The 23,898-nt window shown below is 44.7% G+C and overlaps 1 protein-coding gene across 3 annotated transcripts in view; it reads right to left on the bottom strand.

Moving 5' to 3' along the window:
- The window catches only part of ATXN10 (ataxin 10), a 257,913-nt gene extending 251,464 nt beyond the window's left edge, over positions 1 to 6,449 (bottom strand). For 2 of the 3 annotated variants that reach the window (XR_008843212.1, XR_008843213.1), the window contains exon 1: positions 6,255 to 6,449. Coding sequence is in view for 1 of the 3 variants with exons in the window: in XM_056517502.1 (XP_056373477.1) it covers positions 6,255 to 6,394 (140 nt within the window). In the remaining 2 variants the exon portion in view is untranslated. The remainder of the gene's footprint in view (positions 1 to 6,254) is intronic. The other variant, XM_056517502.1, reaches the window with a different exon arrangement.
- Between the last annotated feature and the right edge of the window lie 17,449 nt (positions 6,450 to 23,898).

Raw genomic sequence — 23,898 nt, 5'->3', positions numbered from 1 at the left:
GGGGGTCCGACCGCTGGGGCCCCCTGCGATCTCTCTGTACGGGGCCCCGGCTCTCCGCCGAGATAGCGGGTGTCGACCCCCGCACGAGGCGGCGGCCGACACGCCCCCTCAATACATCTCTATGGCAGAGCCGGAGATTGCCGAAGGCAGCGCTTCGGCTCTGCCATAGAGTTGTATTGAGGGGGCGTGTCGGCCGCCGCCTCGTGCGGAGGTCGACACGCCCCCTTCCAGCGGGCTGTCGGGGCTCCGTACAGGAGATCGCGGGGGGCCCCAGGGGTCGGACCCCCCGCGATCTGCAACTTATCCCCTATCCTTAGGATAGGGGATAAGTTGCTCACCACTGAATCACCACTGGACTACTCCTTTAAGGGGTTAAGCACAATAGTTATATTAATTAACTCCTCTTAACAAAAGGACAGACACCCTGTGAACCCTCCCCCACATGGCGATTTGCACAAAAGCTGCATCCTATCGATTCATAGTCACAGATTTATCCACAGATTTTAGATCGCTTTGTTTTGGGGGCCCAAGTCTTAAGCAGTGGCCCAGTACTACAATTCTCTCAGCTCTTCCTCAGTCTACCCTGTCTTTTCCCCTCCCACGGCACTCCTACCAGTTCCCCGCCCAGAGCTGTTGCAAACTTTTTCATTTGACAGTAGACTATCGCGTCAGTGAGGTTGCAGCACCTGCTGTATTAATTCCCTGTCTGCTCCTCTACCTGTGAAATTGTTCAGCATGAGGCAGCAAGATCTAAGCACACCTCATTCTTCCTAAACATAAACATATACAGATATATGTAAATATGACAGGGAAATGGAAATACAGGCTGTAAGGGCTGGTCAGAAGTGATGACATTACTCAGGGGGTGGGGTTAGAGCTCAGAAAGAAGATCCAGCAGAGGATGATGGGAAAAAGAGAGAAGCTGCAGAGCCAGCACAACACAATGAGGGGACTACACCACTTCCTGTCAGGGGTGAATCATGCAAAAGCATACTGAAGCCAGTACAATTTGTGATAGAACTTTATTAGTAAGTTATATATCTCAGGGAAATATTTTTATACAAGACCTCTGATACCCCAGAATACCCCTTTAAAACAGTCAATATGCTGACCCCAGAATATGCGGACGGAAATCTCACCTCACACCGGCCGGGACTACAGCTCTGATGTCCACTCATGGCGGCTCAGGTGAGGACACCGAGAATGCAGGCGGCGGGAAGGGTGGTTGTATATGTATGGTGTGAGTGTATGTGTGATGTGTGTATGTAATGTATGATGGGGGGGCAGCGGCAGGTGTATGTATGATGTGTGCATATGTATGGTGTATATCAGTTTTTCCCAACCAGGGTGCCTCCAGCTGTTGCAAAACTACAACTCCCAGCATGCCCTGGGCATGCTGGGAGTTGTAGTTTTGCAACAGCTGGAGGCACCCTGGTTGGGAAACACTGGTGTATATGTATGGTGTGAGTGTATGTGTGATGTGTGTATGATGTCTGTCTATGTGTGATGTGTATGTAATGTATGATGTGTGTATGATGTCTGTGTGTGTGATGTGTATGTAATGGATAATGTGTGTATGATGCCTGTCTGTGTGATGTGTATGTAATGTGTGATGTGTGTATGATGTCTGTCTGTGATGTGTGTATGATGTCTGTCTATGTGTGATGTGTATGTAATGTATGATGTGTGTATGATGTCTAAGTGTGATGTGTGTATGATGTCTGTGTGATGTGTGTATGATGTCTGTGTGTGTGATGTGCATGTAATGGATAATGTGTGTATGATGTCTAAGTGTGATGTGTGTATGTATGTGATGTATGATGTGGGGTGGGCAGCGGCAGCTGTATGTATGATGTGTGCATATGTATGGTGTATATCAGTGTTTGCCAACCAGGGTGCCTCCAGCTGTTGCAAAACTACAACTTTCAGCATGCCCTGGGCATGCTGGGAGTTGTAGTTTTGCAACAGCTGGAGGAACCCTGGTTTGGAAACACTGGTGTATATGTATGGTGTGAGTGTATGTGTGATGTGTGTATGATGTCTGTCTATGTGTGATGTGTATGTAATGTGTGATGTGTGTATGTATGTAATGTATGATATGTGGGGGGGGGGGGGGCAGCAGCAGGCCTATGTATGATGTGTGCATATGTATGGTGTAAGTGTATGTGTATATGTAATGTATGATGTGGGGTGGGCAGTGGCGGGTGTATGTATGATGTGTGCATATGTATGGTGTAAGTGTGATGTGTATGTATGTAATGTATGATGTGGGGGGGGGCAGTGGTGGGGGTGTGTATGTATGATATGGGGGCAGTGGCTGGTGTATGTATGATATGTGTATGCATGAATATTTTGTATAGGAGCGGACTGTCACGTCGGGCATTAGGGCAGTTGTGCCATCTCATTTTCTTTATTTTTAGTGGCACCCGCACTAAATTGCACCCCCAGAATCCCCCCCTTCATACTCACCCGCCAACCAAGAGCCCCACGGATGCACACAAACACGTCCGAACCAAAACTACAACTCCCAGCATGTTGCACCATAACCTAATCTGTAGAACTATAAAGTGTAACATGCTGGGAGTTGTAGTTTTGGTTCGGGTCAGCTGCAGAGCCATAGGCTGCATCAGGGCATGCTGGGTGTTGTAGTTACTAACTGTAATTCCCAGTATTCCTCGACACATCCTATGGCTCTGCAGCTGACACGAACCAAAACTACAACTCCCAGCATGTTACACAATAACCTTACCTGTCCTACTATACAGTGCAACATGCTGCAACACCCACACAACCATAGGCTGCATCAGGGCATGCTGGGTGTTGTAGTTATCTAGTAACTAAATGCAACTTCCAGCATTTTCTGACACACAATGCACCACACAAACTGGAGAAGCAGAACTACCCCCACCCCCCAGTAACATAAGTCCCTACTGAGACGGAAAAATTGTGATTAAAATATTTTAAAAAGTGCGTATATATGTGAATAAGCCCCTTTCCTAATAAAAGTTTCCAATTTTCTTTAAATAAAAAATAATGAACAAAAATAAACATAAGTGGTATCGCTGCATGTGGAAATGTCCAGACTATTAAAATATAATGTTAATTAAACCGTACGGTGAACGGTGTAAATGTAAAAAATAGTCCAGAATTGCTAATTTTTTGGTCACTTCATACAGCTCTACGGCCGCTAATAGTCTGGCATACTGCGATCACCTATTAATCAATTAGATCACCGCTGTCAGCAGTGTCTAAAGGAATCTTATATCCATCCCTGGTGGTCTAGTGGGGGGGATCAGACTATTTTGGTTGAAATTGTTTTATCTACCAGGACAAGTGGATTTTCTTGAGGGACAAGTAGATTGTGTTCCGCTTTAGTCCCTTTTTAATTTCCACACCCCTGATATAGATTATATATATATATATATATATATATATATATATATATATATATATATATATATATATATATATATATATATATAGTGTGTTTTGCTATATTTACTTATAGAGATGAGCGAACTTACAGTAAATTCGATTCGTCACGAACTTCTCGGCTCGGCAGTTGATGACTTTTCCAACGTAAATTAGTTCAGCTTTCCGGTGTTCCGATGGGCTGGAAAAGGTGGATACAGTCCTAGAAAAGAGTCTCCTAGGACTGTATCCACCTTTTCCAGCCCACGGGAGCACCTGAAAGCTGAACTAATTTATGCAGGAAAAGTCATCAACTGCCGAGCAGAGAAGTTTGCGACGAATTGAATTTACTGTAAGTTCGCTCATCTCTATTTACTTACAAAAAAAGAAATACCAAATTTATTTTGTCATCACTAACTCACGTTTTTTTGGTAGTACTATGGGGAGGTATGTACAACTATTTGATTGATTTATTTATTTATTTATTTATTTTTTTTGGGGGGGGGGGGGGGGGTTAGATGTCTTAATTTTTGTGTTTTTGGATGTTCACAAGCATGTAGTTTTGTAAAACTACAACTGCCAACAGCCAAAGTTGAAAAACTGCAACACCCATTATGCCCTGGGTATGATAGGAAATGTAGTTTTGCAACAGCTGGAGAGCCACAGGTTGGGGGAACACATGTCTAGGGCTGCCAGGGTGTAATGCTAGTTGTAGTATTGCACACGGTGGACAGCCACAGGTTAGGGAACACTGATCCAGGTTTATCAAGGTATGATGGGGGTTGTAGTATCATAACAGCTGAACAGCCACAAATTAGGGAACACTGGTCTAGGGCTGTCAGGGCATGATGGGAGTTGTAGTGTCACAACAGCTCAAGAGCCACAGGTTAGATTATATGGTTATTGCCATATATGTTGAGGAGTTTTTATTTTCTTTATTGTTCCTTTATCCCCTTGGTAACATACACAGTGCACATCTGGGGGAATATGGAGATGGCTTCATACACGGCAAGTCCTGAATATTCACTGTCAACAGCCGGGATCAGATATAACTCTGGTCCCGGCTGTCCAACCCCCTAGGGGGTTGCAAAACTACAATCTAGGGGGTTAAACAGCCGGCATGAAATTTATCTTTTGGATGGACAGAGATATAACAGTTTTGCAACAGATGGAGAGATGGAGGTAGGGAAACACTTGTCTAGGGCTGTAAGGGTATAATAGGAGTTGTAGTTTTGCAACAGTTGGGGAGACTGAGGGACTGAGGTTGGGACCACATGTCTAGGGCTGTCAGGGCATGATGGGAGTTGTAGTTTTGCAACAGATTTTGCAACAGGTTTTATAACGTTGACAAGCATGTAAAACTACAACTCCCAACGGCCTCAGTTGAAAAAATGGAACTCCCATCATGCACGGACAGCCAAAGGCTGTCAGGGCATGATGGGAGTTGTAGTTTTGCAACAGCTGGAGAGATGGAGGTTGGACCCACACATCTAGGGCTGTCAGGGCATGATGAGGGTTGTAGTTTTGCAACAGCTGGAGAGTTGGAGGTTGGGAAACACTTGTCTGGGGCAGTAGGGGTATGATGGGAGTAATAGTTTTACAACAGCTCAGGAGACTGAGGGACTGAGGTTGGGGCCCCATGTCTAGGGCTGTCAGGGCATGATGGGAGTTGTAGTTTTGCAACAGGTTTTATAACGCTGACAAGCATGAAAAACTACAACTCCCAACAGCCTCAGTTGCAAAACTACAACTCCCATCATGCCCTGCTGGTACATAGGTTGACAGCCAGGAATTTGGATGGACAGAAACAGGCGGTGGAGTCTGTAAGTCCAGAAGTGGGGCATTACCAGGGTTTTATGATGCTGACAAGCAAGTAAAACTACAACTCCCAACAGCCTCAGTTGCAAAACTGCAACTCCCATCATGCCCTGACAGCCAAAGGCTGTCAGGGTATGATGGGAGTTGTAGTTTTGCAACAGCTAGACAGATGGAGGTTGGGAAACACTTGTCTAGGGCTGTAAGGGTATGATGGGAGTTGTAGTTTTGCAACAGCTGGAGAGACAGAGGTTGGGGCCACACATATAGAGCTGTCAGAGCATGATGAGGGTTGTAGTTTTGCAACAGCTGGAAAAATGGTGGTTGGGAAACTCTTGTCTAGGGCTGTAAGAGCATGATGGGAGTTGTAGTTTTGCAACAGATGGAGGTTGGGAAACACTTGTCTAGGGCTGTAAGGGTATAATAGGAGTTGTAGTTTTGCAACAGCTGGGGAGACTGAGGGACTGAGGTTGGGACCACATGTCTAGGGCTGTCAGGGCATGATGGGAGTTGTAGTTTTGCAACAGGTTTTATAACGCTGACAAAGCATGTAAAACTACACCTCCCAATGGCCTCAGTTGCAAAACCACAACTCCCATCATGGAGTTTGTAGTTTTGCAACAGCTGGAGAGATGGAGGTTGGGAAACACTTGTCTAGGGCTGTAAGGGTATGATGGGAGTTGTAGGGTCATGACAGCTGAAAAGCCAAAGGTTAATAACCTCTGGTCTCAGGCTATCATGGTATGATGGGAGTTGTAGTTTCATGACAGTTGGACAGCCACAGGTTAGAGAACGCTGGTCTAGGGCTGTCAGGGCATGATGGGAGTTGTAGTGTTACGACAGCTGAAGAGCCACAGCAAAGTCACCAAGCCCTCTGCTAAAGAAACATGACGCTGACTCAAAGATAACATAATCTACAGTACTACACGTCCAACAACATGGCAGAGACACTGTGGTACAGGGCATGCTGGGCCTTGTGGTTCCAGCACAGTACATTGTATATATGATCTTATACATTTAGGACTGACCTGTACTCCGCCTGTCTGAATAACTCGGTGACCCGCCGCACCCCGTCCTCTCCCCGCGGCTTTCCCGCCTCCAGCTCCTCTCTAACCCATCTATCCAGCGCTACACGAGCCGCTGTCATTTGCTCCATGGGAGCCGCCATCTTGGACTAGAGTCAGCCCACTTGGCTGTCATGGTAACCCAGCCTAGAAAGAGAAGCGGGCTTCCTATTGGAGAACAGAGAATACAAGGGAGGACGATGATTGGAGGGGAAGGTGAGCGCTGTGATTGGTTCGTCTAGCTGTCTGTCATTCTGCAAGCACGTGGTTTGTGTTTATCCCTATTGTAGTAAGTGACTGTGGACGCGTCTCTGATTCTGTAAGAGCCTGTTCAGACCAGGGATATCATCATTGTATTTCAGTCACTAGTGTGAGAATGTGAGATTTTAGAAAATAATCTCTAAGTGGGACTCCACCAGCAGAATAGGGAGTGCAGCTCTGGAGTATAATACAGGATCAGTACAGGATAAGTCATGTAATGTATGTACACAGTGACCTCACCAGCAGAATAGTGAGTGCAGCTCTGGAGTATAATACAGGATCAGTACCTGATAAGTAATATAATGTATGTACACAGTGACCTCACCAGCAGAATAGTGAGTGCAGCTCTGGAGTATAATACAGGATCAGTACAGGATAAGTAATATAATGTATGTACACAGTGACCTCACCAGCAGAATAGTGAGTACAGCTCTGGGGTATAATACAGGATATAACTCAGGATCAGTACAGGATAAGTAATGTAATGTATGTGCACAGTGACCTCACCAGCAGAATAGTGAGTGCAGCTCTGGAGTATAATACAGGTATAACTCAGGATCAGTACAGGATAAGGAATGTAATGTATGTACACAGTGACCTCGCCAGCAGAATAGTGAGTGCAGCTCTAGAGTATAATACAGGATATAACTCAGGATCAGTACAGGATAAGTAATGTAATGTATGTACACAGTGACCTCGCCAGCAGAATAGTGAGTGCAGCTCTGGAGTATAACACAGGATATAACTCCGGATCAGTACAGGATAAGTAATGTAATGTATGTACATAGTGACCTCACCAGCAGAATAATGAGTGTAGCTCTGAAGTACAATACAGGAAATAACTCAGTGTAACGCCGAGCGATCCGGGTTCCGCTCCGACCACCCCCCCCCCCCCCAGAACCGCTCGCAGCGTTCTGATCTTGCTTGCAGTGCCCCAGTCAGACTCGTTGACCGGGAGCGCTACTCTGTGTCCCCCGGCGGGGATTTTATCCACGCGGCGGGACGTGCCTTCCCGCGGGTCGCATCCCGTTCCACTCACCTCTCCTGTTCTCCTGCTCAGTCCCGGCGCACGCGGCCCAGCTCTCTAGGGCGCGCGCTCGCCAGGTCTCTCAAATTAAAGGGCCAGTGCACCATTAATTGGTGCCTTGCCCAATCAGTTCCAATCACTCCCTACACTATATAATCCCACTTCCCCTTCCTGTCCTTGCCGGATCTTGTTGCCTTGTGGCCTGAGAAAGCGTTACCGTGTGCCTTTGCCTGTGAACCCTGACCTTTGCTGTTGCCCCTGACTACGACCCGTTGCCGCCTGCCCTGACCTTCTGCTATGTCTGACCTTGCTCTAGCCTTATCCTTGTGTACCGCACCAGTCTCAGCTGTCAGAGAGGTTGAGTCGCTATCGGGTGGAACGACCTGGGGGTTACCTGCTGCAGCAAGTCCATCCCGCTTTGTGGCGGGCTCTGGTTAAAACCAGTAACCTCTTAGACTCCGTTCCCCTGATACAGCCCACGCCATCGCCTCTCTGACACAGAGGATCCACTACCCAAGTCCTCCCTACATACCAGTCCGGATCCTGACAGTAGATCCGGCCATGGATCCCGCTGAGGTGCCGCTGCCAAATCTCGCTGACCTCACCACCGTGGTCGCTCAACAAGGACAACAACTGACTCAGTTGACTGCCATGCTACAGCAACTTCTGCCTCCACAGCAGCAACCATCTCCTCCGCCAGCTTCTCCTCCACAGCGAGTTACCACATCAAGACTTTGCTTGTCCCTTCCCGATAAGTTTGATGGGGACTCTAAGCTGTGCCGTGGGTTCCTGTCTCAGTGTTCTCTACACCTGGAGATGATGTCGGACCAGTTTCCCACTGAACGGTCTAAGTTGGCGTTCGTGGTCAGCCTACTGTCTGGGAAGGCTTTGTCCTGGGCCACACAGTGACAATCCAGTCACTACTTCCATCCAAACCTTCTTTTCTGAAGTACGCAGTGTCTTTGAGGAGCCAGCCCAGGTTTCCTCTGCCGAGACGGCTCTATTGAACCTTGTCCAAGGGAGCTCTTCAGTGGGCGAATACGCCATACAGTTCCGCACCCTCGCCTCGGAGCTTGCCTGGAACAATGAGGCCCTCTGCGCGACCTTCAAGAAAGGTTTATCCAGCCACATCAAAGATGTTCTGGCCGCACGAGAGATTCCTGCTACCCAGTCTGAGCTCATCCATTTGGCCACCCGCATAGACATTCGTTTCTCTGAAAGACGCCAAGAAAAGGATTTTGTTCACACCAGGCGGTCTCCTCCTTTGGCACCTCTCTTTCAGTGTCCTTTGCAACCCGTTCCTGTGCCTTCCGCCGAGGAGGCTATGCAAGTGGACCGGTCTCGCCTGACTCAACAAGAGAGGACTCGTCGCAGGAATGAGAATTTGTGCCTGTACTGTGCCAGTACCGAACATTTCCTGAAAGACTGTCCTATTCGTCCTCCGCGTCAGGGAAAATGCACGCACCTAGCTAACTTTATGAAATGAATGAAATGGCGCAGAGCATCCGGTAAATTTGTTTGAGCAATAAACAGGTAGGAGAAATTAACTCAGCATAGCCAATTTTCCTGTGCTGCGTGTCGCTGTATTGCGTTGCCGACCCCTTATAACGTTCTTATTTTTCTGCATACGGGGCCGTATATAGCTAATTTTTTGCGCCACGATCTGTAGTTTTTAGCGGTACCACTTATGTATATATGAAACATTTTGTCACTTTTTTGGGCATTATATTGGGATGTGATGTGACCAGAAAATCTGCAATTTTATAATTTAGTATTTTTACTTTTACGCCATTCACCACACGTGATCATTAACATTTTATTTTATTAGTTTGGACATTTCCACCCGTGGCGATAACAAATATGTTTATATATTTAAAGGGGTATTCCAGGAAAACATTTATTTATTTATTTTTTATATCAACTGGCTCCAAAAAGTTAAACAGATTTGTAAATTACTTCTATTAAAAAATCTTAACCCTTCCTATATTTATCAGCTGCTGAAGTTGAGTTGTTGTTTTCTGTCTGGCAACAGTGCTCTCTGCTGACATCTCTGCTTGTCTCGGGAACTGCACAGAGTAGAAGAGGTTTGCTATGGGGATTTGCTTCTAAACTGGGCGGTTCCCCGAGATATGTGTCAGCAGAGAGCACTTAGACAGAAAAGAACAATTCAACTTCAGCAGCTCATAAGTACTTAAAGGATTAAGATTTTTTAATAGAAGTAATGTACAAATCTGTTCAACTTTCTGGAGCCAGTTGATATATAAAACAAAAGTTTTTTCCTGGATAACCCCCTTTAATTGTTTTATGAGCTGTTTGTTTGTTTTTTAAATGGGAAAAGTGTGTAACTTATTTTTATTTTATTAAATTTTTTTTTTTACGAGGGGCTTATTTACTTTAATAAAACTCAAGGGGTGCTGGGAGTTGTAGTTGTGATCCATATAGATAGACATGTTAAGGCAGCGATCCCTAACCTATGACTCTCCAGCTGTTGCAAAACTACAACTACCAGAATGTCCTCACTGTCAGGGCATGCTGGGAGTTGTAGTGTTGTACCATATAGGTGAACTTCTTCTTACACCTTAATTTGTCGTGTTTGAAATGTGTACGTGTACCAAATGTATTACATGGTGCATGTGAAAAATATTGTGGGGCACATGTTTTTTATGTTCAGCTATATTCTACAGAGGAAATTCTTTTCTTTTCGAATTTCTTTTTTGTCTTGTCCACAGTGCTCTTTGCTGACACCTCTGTCCGTGTCAGGAACTGTCCAGAGCAGCATAGGTTTGCAATGGGGATTTTCTCCTGCTTTGAACAGTTCCTGATACGGGCATCAGGTGTCAGTAGAGAGCACTGTGGACAACACAAAAAAGAAATTCAAAAAGAAAACCATTTCCTCTGTAGCATACAGCTGCTGAAAAGTACTGGAAGGGTACTGGAAGATTTTTTAATAGAAGTCATTTACAAATCTGTTTAACTTTCTGGCACCAGTTGATTAAGGTGCGCTCCCACCTGGCCTATACGCAGCGTATTTCACGCTGCGCAAAATTTGCGACAGCAGCGGGAAATACGCTGCGCATTCCTCGCTCACTATACACACGGGGCTTTCCAGCGGCAGCCCTATGTGTGCAGTGAGTTTTGGAGGCGGAGCTGCGCGTCACAGTCACGCCGGCACATGGCCCCGCCTCTAAAACTCACTTCACGCATAGGGCTGCCGCCGGAAAGCCCCGTGTGTATAGTTAGCGAGGAATATGCAGCGTATTTCCCGCTGCTGCCGCAAATATTGTCCAGCATGAAATACGCTGCGTATACGCCAGGTGGGAACGCACCCTTAAAAATATTTTTTTTACCCCTTTAAGTGCATCCCTATGTATGGTGCGACCCCTGTGACTTTTTGTGCAATTTTTAACCCGTTGCGCTAAACTTTGCGACTTTTTAACCATGCTGTTCAAAGGCAGTTCTGAAAGCCAGGTCTGGTCTGGTGTAGATTTGTGGTGTTTTCGAATAATTTGCGACTTTTCGTGAAACTTTTCAGAAAAAGTCACAATTATAAATTCCTGACCACTGCATCTGCAAAGACATATTTGACAGTCTACAGTGATTTCTTAGTAATCTGCTGTGTGGTGAAATGGTGCAAAAAATTAGCACACAACGCCCTTTTCACTGCCAAAAAAAACCGCTGTGTTCCTGTAGGGGATAAAGCCGCCATCTTGTAGTTGTCCTGCACCCTTTACCCTCTTAGGACACAATGAAGTGACATGATTGTACGGTGTGTCCTGTTGAGCCGAGGACCTGCAACCATAGCAAGAGGCCCTAGGAGAGAGTAGGCCCAGCCCTGAATGGGCGGTCCTGTCCTCTCGGGATGTCGCCTATATGTAGTGCAAGGTAGAGCCCAAGAATCTTTAAAAAAGTATGGAACCCCAGGCCCTTTTGTCCTGAGAGCCACAGCCTGGCACCTGGCACTTTAACAGGGGGTCTAGTTTGATCTCTGCTATAGAGACCCTCTTCGGTGTACAATACATGACCATGGAGGCCATTTTGCTGAGCATTCCATTTTTTGGATCTATGACAACCCATTGGTTGATGATGATACTGTGTATATGGGGTGGGCATACTTACCAACATCAGGATATTTAAAGTCGTATTCCTACTTATAATACTTATCCCCTGTCCATTGGATAAGGAATCAGTGTTTTCTGATCACTGGGGGGGGGGACCACCAGGACCATCTGTGATTTAGTCCCACCTTAGAATGGCGGGGCTATTCATGCATGCCTTTTATAATGCTCATTGATGATAGCCAAGCCCTGTACTCAGCTATCTTCACCTCCATAGACAATAAATGGAGAGGTGGTGCACATGTACGAATCACTACTACGTTGCGAAGTGAGATTCAGCTCAGTCCCCATGTTTAAGATGGCAGGTGGTCCCAGCATTTGTTCAATAACTTGTTGATGAGCTACAAATATTATAAGATGCTACAGCACTTTAAAGGAGTTATCCAGGAGAAAACTTTTTTTTAATTAATCATCTGGCTCCAGAAAGTTAAACAGAAATTACTTCTATTAAAAAATCTTAATCCTTTCAGTTCTTTTCTGTCTAAGTGCTCTCTGATGACACGTGTCTCGGGAACCGCCCAGTTTAGAAGCAAATCCCCATAGCAAACCTCTTCTACTCTGTGCAGTTCCCGAGACAAGCAGAGATGTCAGCAGAGAGCACTGTTGCCAGACAGAAAAGAACAACTCAACTCCAGCAGCTGATAGAAGTAATTTACAAATCTGTTTAACTTTCTGGAGGCGGCTGATATAAAAAAAAAAAAAAAAGTTTTTTTCCTGGAATACCCCTTTAATTCCTATCAGGAATCGGGATAGCAGCGCAGCAATGCAGACAATCCAATGCTGAGTTATGATGGTGCTGGCATGTAAGACAAAGGACAGACCTGGTAAATAGGCAGTGGAATAGACAAATAGAAACATCCGCACTCACCGCAGGGTACGAGATTCAAAGCTCCTATATGGAAACACCAGTGGAACGGGGCTACAGATATGCATGGGGGGTCAGAGGCAATCACTGGTAATTTCGCGCAGCGTGCGCTTCTCCCGGCCTCGTACGAGAATCGAAGCTCCTATATGGAAACGCCAGTGGACCGGGGCTACAGAGATGTGTGGGCGGTCAGAGGCAATCACCAGTAATTTTGCGCAGCGTGCGCTTCTTCCGGCCTCGAATGAGGCCGGGAGAAGCGCACGTTGCGCGAAATTACCAGTGACTGCCTCTAAGTGCCCACACATCTCTGCAGCCCCGGTCCACCGGCGTTTCCATATAGGAGCTTCGAGTCTCGTACCCTGCGGTGAGTGCGGATGTTTCTATTTGTCTATTCCACTACATATATATATATATATATATATATATATATATATGTATATATGTAAAATATTTAGAGGCATAGCTGTAGGGGGTCCAGGCCCTGGTGCCCACAGACCCCTCTCCAACACCAGTATAATAAATAACATATGATAGGTGGGGACCCAGTTACTATACCATCCCCACCCTATAGTACATTACTCCCCGGAGGCTCTAGTGACTATGTGACATGTCCGACTTCCTCCTCTATAAATTTGGGAGATGACAGGCCTCTAATGTTTCTGGGGGGGGGGGGGGGGGGGGGAACTGTCTACACCACAAGTGGTGAACTTTTAAAAAGTACATTCTACGGCGTGTGCAGCCGCTATGATATTCCAAAAATGTCCCTGACAAAAACACTCGGCAGCACTTGAGTAAAGTTTTAGAAAGATACTTGAAGATCAAATAGATCAATAAAGAACCATCTGTTTAGACTTACTTCTCTAGTGACACCTAGTGGAGAAGGCTGGGACAGCTATGTTGTGGCAAAAAAAATTATAATTGGTAACGTGGGTCTTTGTGGTGTTTTATAAATTGTGTAAATTGTAAATTTTTACTTAGAAATCTAACTAAAAATTTTTTTATAAGTCCTGAAGATTCTAATTGGCCCTAAGAGACACAAACACCAAGAACAAACTAAAGCCACCTAGTATTATTTAGCAAGGTATGGCGGTATGACCTGCGAAGTTATCTGCAGTATTATGTAGGTAGTAAATGACAGTATTATGTGAGCTCCTTTAGGGTATTATGGGCCTGCCATATAGTATTTGGACACTGTATAGTGTTATCATGTGGGCTGTATATACCAACATTTTCTTGGCACTATATGGCAGTAGTATGTGTGTTAAGAAATTGTATGTGTGAGAAACCAGGGGGGTGATTTATTTACATTTCTTTAACACCGGTCCTACTATGGTTCACATTTCACTCTGTTGTGAAATGTAGAACGATGATTGTGTTAATGTTTTCATGATCTCTGCATGCTGCCAGTGAACAAAAAGAATCTTTACATCCATAGACTAAAAATCCCTTTCATTGCTGTGGAGTCATATTTGTATGCACCTTTATATGCATTCTACTCAGGTCAAAATTAGTTTCCAACGGGCTTCCAAGGGTTCACCCCTCTTCATCAGGACCTGATGAAAAGTGAGCATACTCTTCAAAATGTGTTGTACCTACTGTAATTGATAAATAATTTTATATAATCACAGAAGAAAAAAAAGAAATGGAAAAAATCCGGCACTGTCTCTTTAAACCTAGTAAGTGATACGTGCAGTAATGGAAACAGTGTTTGCAGTCAGATTTGATCCTGTGAGTGGTGCTGTACGCTGAACAGTACAGAGTATAATGGAATCACATAAAGAAGGAAGTGAAGCAACTCACCAAGATGGTCAAAGATGATTTAGCTTGTCAGGTCACGATCAGGCGACGTAGGAGCGGGGAGGTGGTGGATCGAACGGGGGGGTATCAGGTGTCGGGCCACAGCCGTATCGCACCTTGTGGTGCTTCGTCAGGTCCCTGCAGGGGCCTGACGAAGCACCACAAGGTGAGATACGGCTGTGGCCCGATGCCTGATTCCCCCATTCCATCTTCTGCCTCCCCTCTCTTACGCCCCCTGATCGTGACCTGACAAGCTAAATCATCTTTGACCATCTGGGTGAGTTGCTTCGCTTCCTTCTTTATGTGATTCCATTATGCTCTGTACTGTTTAGCGTACAGCACCACTCACAGGATCAAATCTGACTGCAAACACTGGTTCCATTACTGCACGTATCACTTACTAGGTTTAAAGAGACAGTGCCGGATTTTTTCTTTTTTCTTCTGTGATTATATAAAATGATTTATTAATTACAGTAGGTACAACATGTTTTGATGAGTATGCTCACTTTTCATCAGGTCCTGATGAAGAGGGGAGAACCCTTGGAAGCCCGTTGGAAACAAATTTTGACCTGAGTAGAATGCATATAAAAGGTGTATACAAATTTGACTTCACAGCAATGAAAGGATTTTTAGTCTATGGATGTAAAGATTCTTTTTTTGATTCTTTGACCATCTGGGTGAGTTACTCCACTTCCTTCTTTATGTGATTCCATTATCTTGTCCATTAACTGCCAGTCGGGGCCAGTATCCAATTTTATCCTGCTGCTCCAAGCATCTGGTTTCAAGTCTCTTCTTCTTCACTGTACCTTATATTGGATTACGTCTGGATACAGGCTGCATCAGGGATCTACGACTCATGCTTCATGCTGTATGCTATAAGGTGAGTGCTTTACTTGCTGTGCACTGCACCTTCCTCTGGAATTGGTAATGGCACAGAGAGCGCTTCTCTACTTCCTTTCTTTTTTTTCTTTCTATGTCATTTAGGATTCATCACAGAGGCAGACTATACAAGGCCCAAAATGGTTTTCATCTATCCTTGTTACTTTGTCAAATATAGTCTGCCCAAGTTCTCACCATCCATAGCAATGAAGGTGGCAGAAATTGATCGAAGTGTCAAGAAAAGCAAGGGGATGAAACCTGACATTGTAAACAAGGTTCGGTTAGATCTTGGGACCTCCTTCCCTTTGGACCCCCTCCCTTCTATGAGACCTACTAATGGCAGCTTTTTCGTGCTATTCTACAAAAGGTTCCTTTTCCAGGAAGGTTTTTTATTTTTTTCTGGCTAAGAAGAACAGGGATGAAGATAAAGAAACGTCTGGAATTAAAACCATCCAGACTGGGTCAGAGATTAAATCAGTCAGAGACAATCAGTGATGTGGGTTACGTCGTCTATAGTCCGCGCACTTTCCTGACATCTCACAACTGGAGAATGTTGTAGTGTATTTTTTTTGTTTTTTTTTTAATTATGGACTATATACAATGCAAAGCAGAACTTCTTGGCCAAGCAATGGATATCATTTTTATTTGCACGTGTCACAACCCCATATCATTAGGACATTAGGTGCAGTAGGACCAGGAGAAGGGGTCTGAGTTCCTGGGCATTGAATGTCACAGGACCCTTATTACCTATCATGAACGTCATTGGTTTCCAAACTTTATTGTTGCCTCATCCTATATGAATATTTGTGAAGTGCAGAAGAAAGCCTATACAAACAGTGGAAGAATACACAATCGCCTTTACGTCTATTGGTCTGAATTGAACCCAGGATCCCCGGCTACAAGACCTCAACCACCGATCCTCCACGATGCTCTGCATCTATCTGCTTTTGCAAAGGTTGGCTATACACTCACTCTTGCCCTGGCAACCGCCCCCCCCCCCCCCCACAGTTTAAAATATTCTTGTCATTTTGTGGTATGTAAAGGTTGACATTGTAGAGAAAAGAGATGGATCATGTTTTAAAGAAGTGGACTGGTTTCAACAGCCCTTGTCCATAGACCCTCATAGACATGGGTTCAATGATGAAGATCCCAGCTATGACCCAGGGAGGATCGGTAGCTGTCGTTCATACACCTACCTTCACATGTTTCTCAGGTCTTAATGTATCAGAACATACTGGGAGTTATTGTTTCTCTATAGCTGGATGGCCACAGACTGTTGGATCTGATAAGGGCTTCTTACCTGTAATTCTACTCATCATCTTCTATGAATTAATTGTATGAGAATTTTTTGGGGCCATTTTCCATTTATTTGCTAGTAAATCAGATTTGGTAACATGAATGACAATGGGGTGGCTTGGGCCCTCAGGAAATCATCCAAATTGTCAGCTTGCTTTTCAGTCTTGTTGTAAAACCAGCTGCTACACGCTTTATGTAAACCAGTTCGGAGAGGAAAGAATGTGTGGGAGCTGACGTATGGAACTGGGAAAGCTGGAGACGGAAACAGTTAGTGGAAATTTAAGCCACTTCTCCCGCACCTACTAATACTGAGATGGAAATATATCAATGCTTGGTGTTATGCTGATGTCACCCCACAGAGGTGAAAACTAGTGATGGATCCAATTAATTTCACTTATTTAGTTTAAAACAAGATCTATCAGCTTTTCTTAGCTTTTTTTTTTTTCACAGGCTAGAGTCGCTTTAGGCCTTGACGTCCTGAACAAATTTTTACCTTTTTTACAATGCAATTGGAGAAGCCTCCCAAAAAATATTGCTTTTAAGCTGGTGGGGCAAAAAGTAATTTTACCCTGGAAGGGCTTTTAAGCTGGGCACACACCTTAAAGTCAGCAAAAGCGATGCATTTTGGCATGATCAGCTGATCATCTAATGTGTATGGTGGCCTCCTGATGTTGGGGTAGAGAAAGATTGGCATGGCCATGATTAAGGTCTAGAAGGGGCCAAAAAATATCGTTCTATGGGGGGGCTTCTTTACCTGCAATGTACATGTGAGACTTGTATCTGTAAAGAGCCTGGGCGCTGGTGGGGGCAACAAGTCATTTTACCTTGGCCGGGGTATTTAGCTGGCCTTGCACATCAAAGTAGGCCAAAGCTGCAAATTTCAGTACGATCATCTGACCGTCTATTGGTGGCATCTGATGTGGGGGAGAGAAGGATTGGCATGACCATTAGTATCGTCTAGAAGAGGCCGAAAAGCATCATCCTTTGGGGGCTTCTTCGCTTGCATTGTACATGTGAGCAAAGTATCTATAAAAACCTGCACGATGGTGGGGGCAACAAGTAATTTTACCTTGGGCAGGGTATTTAGATACAGGCACTGAAATGAGTCTTTGCCCCGGTTAAACCATTGGCATAGTGTTTTTCCTCGAACATATGTAATACAAGAGATGTACCAGATTAACACATTTAATTTGCATCCAATAAAACTCTATCTCATAATAACCAGGATTTTTGTACAATTGTAAGTACTGTTTTTCTAGGACCGCACAGAAGTTGTAAAACTTGGCTGTGAAGTAACACTGGAGCCGTCATAGGTAGCGTGCCAGTAACCTCAGTGTTTTCAGGAATGTTAGACGAAAATTACATTGTGAAAAAAGAAAAACAAATATATAATTTTTTTTTTTTTGGTAAATAGCTTGTACTGTCTGGAATCAGAGACAGGAAGCAGCTCCGGACACCGTGCTGAGGTTATCCACTGGATTTGTGGTGTTTGTGTTATTGTACAATGTGGAGGAGGCGGTAACTGTGCAGGTCTCCAGAGTATAGGAGTAAAAAAAAATTGGGAATTACATCTATGTACATGGAGATTCTATGGCTCCTTCCAGGGACTAAACACTTGGCAAAAGGGGTGTAACCTGAGGATGAAAGGGGCAACCAGGGAAAGTGCCTGGGCACTGCTTGGGGGGGGGGGGATTGCCAAAAAGCCACTTTGCCATAGCCAGGGTAATTAGATACAGGACAGGGGCAATACACTTAACCTGCCCAAATTAAGGTTGATGGAGTTCCCGAGGTGAAAATTTTGATGGGAGCCCTATTCAGCTATTAACATTAAATTTCGTCAGTAGCAGGTGACCATATACTATGTATGGCCTCCTAAGAGAGAATAATTGGACACTACATGGTCCTTTTATTTTTTTGGGGGAGAAAAAGCCACCACGAAAATAATATGGCATTGGCCTTCCCCCTACTTTCCCATTCAGAACACATGAATATGTATAAGGGAAAAGGGAAGAGACAGCTATGTTACACATGGCTAGCTTTAGATTCCCAAAAGGAAGTGCATACTTGGCCACATCTTCATATTTTATTAGGTGGATAGAAATACAGGGCAGGCATCAGAGAGGGTGGTTGGGTGGGTAAGGCCTCCTAGTCCCCTACGGTGGTGTGCCCCATGTGCCTTCTGTATATTCCAGCATTGTCCATACGCCACCATATTATCAAGATATGTCCCTTGGCAAAGCAGTGGTTCTAGGGAAAAAGACCCCCAGAGCATGTATGAATCCAGTAAATAAACCTCAGTATGTCTTTGCATGATGTCTGAAGTACATGGGGTGCACTATGGGGACCATAGTTTTTCGGGGGTGCCAAATTCAAGTTGGAATTTCCACAAAGCTATAATGCATATGCATGTATAAAGGTAGACGGAAAATCCAGCTCCCGATGGTGCAGTTAAAACTCAACGTTTATTCATCTAAAAATAAAAATTAAAAAGACATAGCAAGGATGGGTAGTGATATGTCACTCTAAAATCGGAGTGATTGGCGTTTCACTCCGATGTTAGAGTGACATGTCACTACCCATCCTTGCTATGTCTTTTTAATTTTTATTTTTGGATGAATAAACGTTAAGTTTTAACTGCACCATCGTGAGCTGGATTTTCCGTCTATCTGCCTGTCTTCCACGGGGAAAAGTGTTTCCCTGCATCCGTCCTTCCGAGCCATCACCCACCTGTGCCCGGCTATCCATAATCAAAGCGGTGAGCTGATCAATTTTTTTCCTTACATACATGCATGCATATAACCTTACATAAATATGAAGAAACCATATAAGAGCACATGTACAAGACCTTGTGCTTGAGGCCAATCACACATAAGGTAAAACCTTCCCTTTGATTATTGTTAAAGGTGTTTTACCACCGTGGACACTCTAGTCTAGCACTCAGCTTTCTTTGGTACTTCCATAGATAATGAATGGAGTGGCGATCCTGTTCTTGAGATCATGGTGGTCACAGCGGTTGGCCCAATGCTCTACACCATCCTGTCGATTGGAGAGAAGTGTCCATGGTGGCAGAACTTCTTTACAAGTTATTCCCTATCATCTGATTGCAAGGGAACTGACTGCTGCGTTCAGCTTTTACAGCTCTCATAAAGAATGAGTGGAGTAGCAGTGTCCATGTGCTACCAGTGCTCCATTGTCAGGGGAGAATTGGTTCCCAGTTCTAAGGGGAGACTCTTGATCTGGGGATAACTGAGTAGGGATCGACCGATTATCGGATTGGCAGATATTATCAGCCGATATTCACGATTTTGTAAGTTATCGGTATCGGCATCTAACCTGCCAATAATGCAGGCGCTTTAAATCAATGAACTGCAGTGGCTTTTGCGGGGCCAGAGACCGCCGCTGCCACCCACTTCTCTCCCCCTACCTGTCCTGGGGTCCTGAGTCCAACCACCAATGCTGCCCCCATTGCCTCCCTCTGCCTATCCTCTGGCCAGAGACCGCCGCCGACGCTGCCCCATTGCCTCCCCCATCCCCGGTTTTATAATTGCCTGTTCCCGGGTCTGCGCTACTTCTGGCTCCGGCGGCGTCCTGAGCTGTCACTCTGCGCTGCGCAATGACGAGTGACGTCCTCAACGCGACGTCACCATTAATGGCCCAGCGCACATAGTTACATAGTTACATAGTTAGTACGGTCGAAAAAAGACATATGTCCATCAAGTTCAACCAGGGAATTAAGGGGTAGGGGTGTGGCGCGATATTGGGGAAGGGATGGGATTTTATATTTGACAGCTCAGGACACCGCCGGAGCCAGAAGTAGCGCGGACCCCGGGAACAGGTAATTATAAAACCAGGGATGGGTGAGGCAATCAGGCAGTTTCGGTGGTTGGACTCAGGGCCCTAGGACAGGCAGGGGGAGAGAAGCGGGTGGCGGCGGCGGTCTCTGGCCCTGCAAAAGCCACTTCAGTTCATTGATTTAAAGCGCCCACTTTAAATCATTGATCTGCAGCGGCTTCTGCGGGGCCAGAAACTGTTTATCAGGGTATACCCGCACACGCACCCCCCTCATTTTACCAAGGATATTTGTGTGTGTGTGTGGGGGGGTAGTGTTGAGCGGCATAGGCCATATTCGAATTCGCGAATATTCGCGAATATATGGACGAATATTCGTCATATATTCGCGAATATTCGCATATTCGTTATATTCTCGCTTTATTTTCGCATATGCGAACATTCGCGTATGCGAAAATTAACATATGTGAATATTAGAATATATTCAAAATTAGCACACGCGAAAATTCGCATATGTGAACATTCGCATATACTAATTTTCGTATATGCGAATTTTCGCGCACGCCAGTCTCACACAGTAGTATTACAGCCTTCTTTACACCACACAAGCTGGAAGCAGAGAGGGATGATCACTGTGATGTGTACTGTGAAAAAAAAACAAAAAAAAAAACGAATATTCGTAATTACGAATATATAGCGCTATATTCGCGGAATTCGCGAATATGCGATATTCGCGAATAATATTCGAATTGCGAATATTCGTGAGCAACACTAGTGGGGGGGGGGGGAATTAAAATGCATGGAATATCGGTATAAGTTATCGGCTATCAGCCTGAAAGTTCACAGGTTATCGGTATCGGCTCTAAAATATCAATATCGGTCGATCCCTATAACTGAGGATAGGGGATGACTAGTATTCGTGGGCACATTGGACATCGAGCAAGAGGAGAAGTGGGGACCACTCTGAAGGGAAATAGTTGCTTAGGCAACTGTATGATGGCTAAAGAGCCCATATTAAATTAGAACCCATACAGGATACACTATGGGCATTGTCTCTTTCTATGACAATGTCTTTTCAAGCTTGGGATTGGATTTGGAATAACAATTGGTAGCTTCAGACATAATAACTGTGATTCAAGTCCTTACTCCTAGCTTATTCCAAAACTAGGCATAAATGTATAGAAATAGCCTCTATCAGGTGATCACTCCAACCTTACGATTACTTCTCATCCTTTTTGATGCATAAGATGAAGAAATGTTCTCAAGTATAGAAGGCTACCACCATTACACTACATCTCCTGGTAGAGTCTATCGCCTTGTACAGTCCATTGCATTAATCCAACTTGAGTTCTTCAGTTTTTGCAGCTACATTTCTCAGTAGTCCGTGCTAATCCCTGTCACAGTACAACCCTCACAATGAGGAGGTCACAGCTCAAGTTGACCGGGGAAGGAAATCGCAGTGACGGCTGTTGACAGAAAGATGATACGCCTGTTATTAGGGCGGCAAACTCCTTGTTTGTAGATGAAGACTAATCTTTAAGCCTTGGTGAAGCCATATGATGAAGAAGCCTCGGTCTCCTTCACAAATATTTTCTCATGGCTAGGTCGCTTAACCTCCTGGGATTTAGTTCACGCATATTTTTTCATATATTCAGGTATCCATTGTGAATACACTGCTCAAAAAAATAAAGGGAACACTCAAACAGCACAATGTAACTCCAAGTCAATGACACTTCTGTGAAATCCCACTGTCCACTCAGGAAGCAACACTGATTGACAATCAATTTCACATGTTGTTGTGCAAATGGAACTACGGGCGAACTACAATGCTCAGAAGAGAAGGAGTCATATTTGGCTTTTTGAGAGCAAATTTTGCTCGGGGGGCATGTCGCATTTAGGAAGCCCATATGTCAAATCCTAAAGTCCTGGGGTACCAATTTAAAATATAACTTTTAATGATACTTGATAAAATGTATAAACACAAGTAATTAATTATAAACACCTCTAAAGTGCATAGATCACCATAATAGATAAAGTAAAGTGAAAAAATCCACACAAACAAAAATATATTGCACGTAGTCCAATATTGCACTTGCACTTTCCTATACCCATAAGCTCATAGTCAATCATGAATTATCAATCAATCAATCTAAACATGATTCTAAACATTCAAGCAATATGGTGCATAGACCAGGAGTAAATTGCACATATGCCCAACAAAAATTACACAGATAATGGTAATAGAGGTGGGGGGATATCCAAAAAAGCAGTAGCTTATATTAGGAAACTTGCTGGGAAGCCATATATGTATCTCTCCCTATGTTCCCTATAAATCCCTATAGTGTAGTGCAAGACTCCCTATTCTATATGCACCCTAGCTGTGTGGCACGTAACTGGGGCACTCGCCCTAGAAAGGGCGACCCCCGTGCCTCAGGAACCTGTTTCCTACTCTGTACTGTCCCTGATTATTACACAGTGATACAGTAATAGGGTGCAATGAATGAAAGTGCAGAGTGCTGTTCAGTGCAATAAACCTGACTGCAGCGTGTCTCCTACGCAGCGTTTCGTCTTTGGCTCATCAGGGAGACTTCAGCAGCATTGGCAGTCATAGCATAATAGCAGCAGGATGGCAGTGGCAACTTACCTTACCAGCATGCGATCTTTAAATATCCTCCTGGCGTCAATTACCTGTGCGCGCCAACACGCCACAGGCAGGGGGAGGGGGCATACGCTCTCACTGGGATTCCTGGCCGGGACTGACGTCACTTCCGGTTGCGGCCGTAACTTACTGCACCGCCCTCGGAGCGTGTCATAGGGTAATTCCCGGACCATGGATCCCGCCCCCTCTCTCCAGCATTCGGCGTGTCACGCCCAAAGGGGAGGAATCGATAGTAACCATAGGGACTAACAGCGCGTCCCTGACTGAGATTAACTCCTCACAAACCTCTCTGTTAGCTGCGTTTAACATCACAAGGTATATAAGTTACTTATAATATAATACAGCACAGAAATCAAATTACAACTTGTCCTCAGCTAACAAGCAAGCAGTTAGCATCTAGAATGTTATATTAGTAAAGATATCAATATCCTAAAGGAATGTAGTCAAACATACCCCGGGTCACCTTACCTAAGGGTAATCATTGGTGGCTGGTACAACACAGTACCGCCCATAGGTACCCTCTAAAGATGCTGGTGGTGGCCCAAAGTATAGAAAAGATTGAATACAATTTTCCATTCTTATTCGGGGATAATAGTCCCCAGTACTACCATATCAAAATTAAATTACTGAAATTGATAGATCACAGTAGTTATAGATACCAAAGTTTAAATGAAGCATATGAAATTCTGGGACTCATTCAAGCCCCCTGGTGCCAAAGAATTCAGGCGATGAATCCATCTGCATTCAATTTGTAGCAATTTCTTATCCCAATCACCTCCACGGGGGCCTCTTTCCACACTTTGAATGCCTATGAATCTTAAATTTTTGGGGTCACCGTTGTGCATTTGGAGAACATGTCGGGCCAAGGACGTGTCCCTCTGGTTAAGAATATCATTATAGTGGTCTCTTACTCTCCGCCT

The sequence above is a fragment of the Hyla sarda genome, chromosome 4, assembly GCF_029499605.1.
Source record: "Hyla sarda isolate aHylSar1 chromosome 4, aHylSar1.hap1, whole genome shotgun sequence".
Taxonomy (NCBI): Eukaryota; Metazoa; Chordata; class Amphibia; order Anura; family Hylidae; genus Hyla; species Hyla sarda.
Note: the sequence above shows the minus strand (reverse complement) of the source record. Positions and strands in the feature narration are given on the sequence as shown.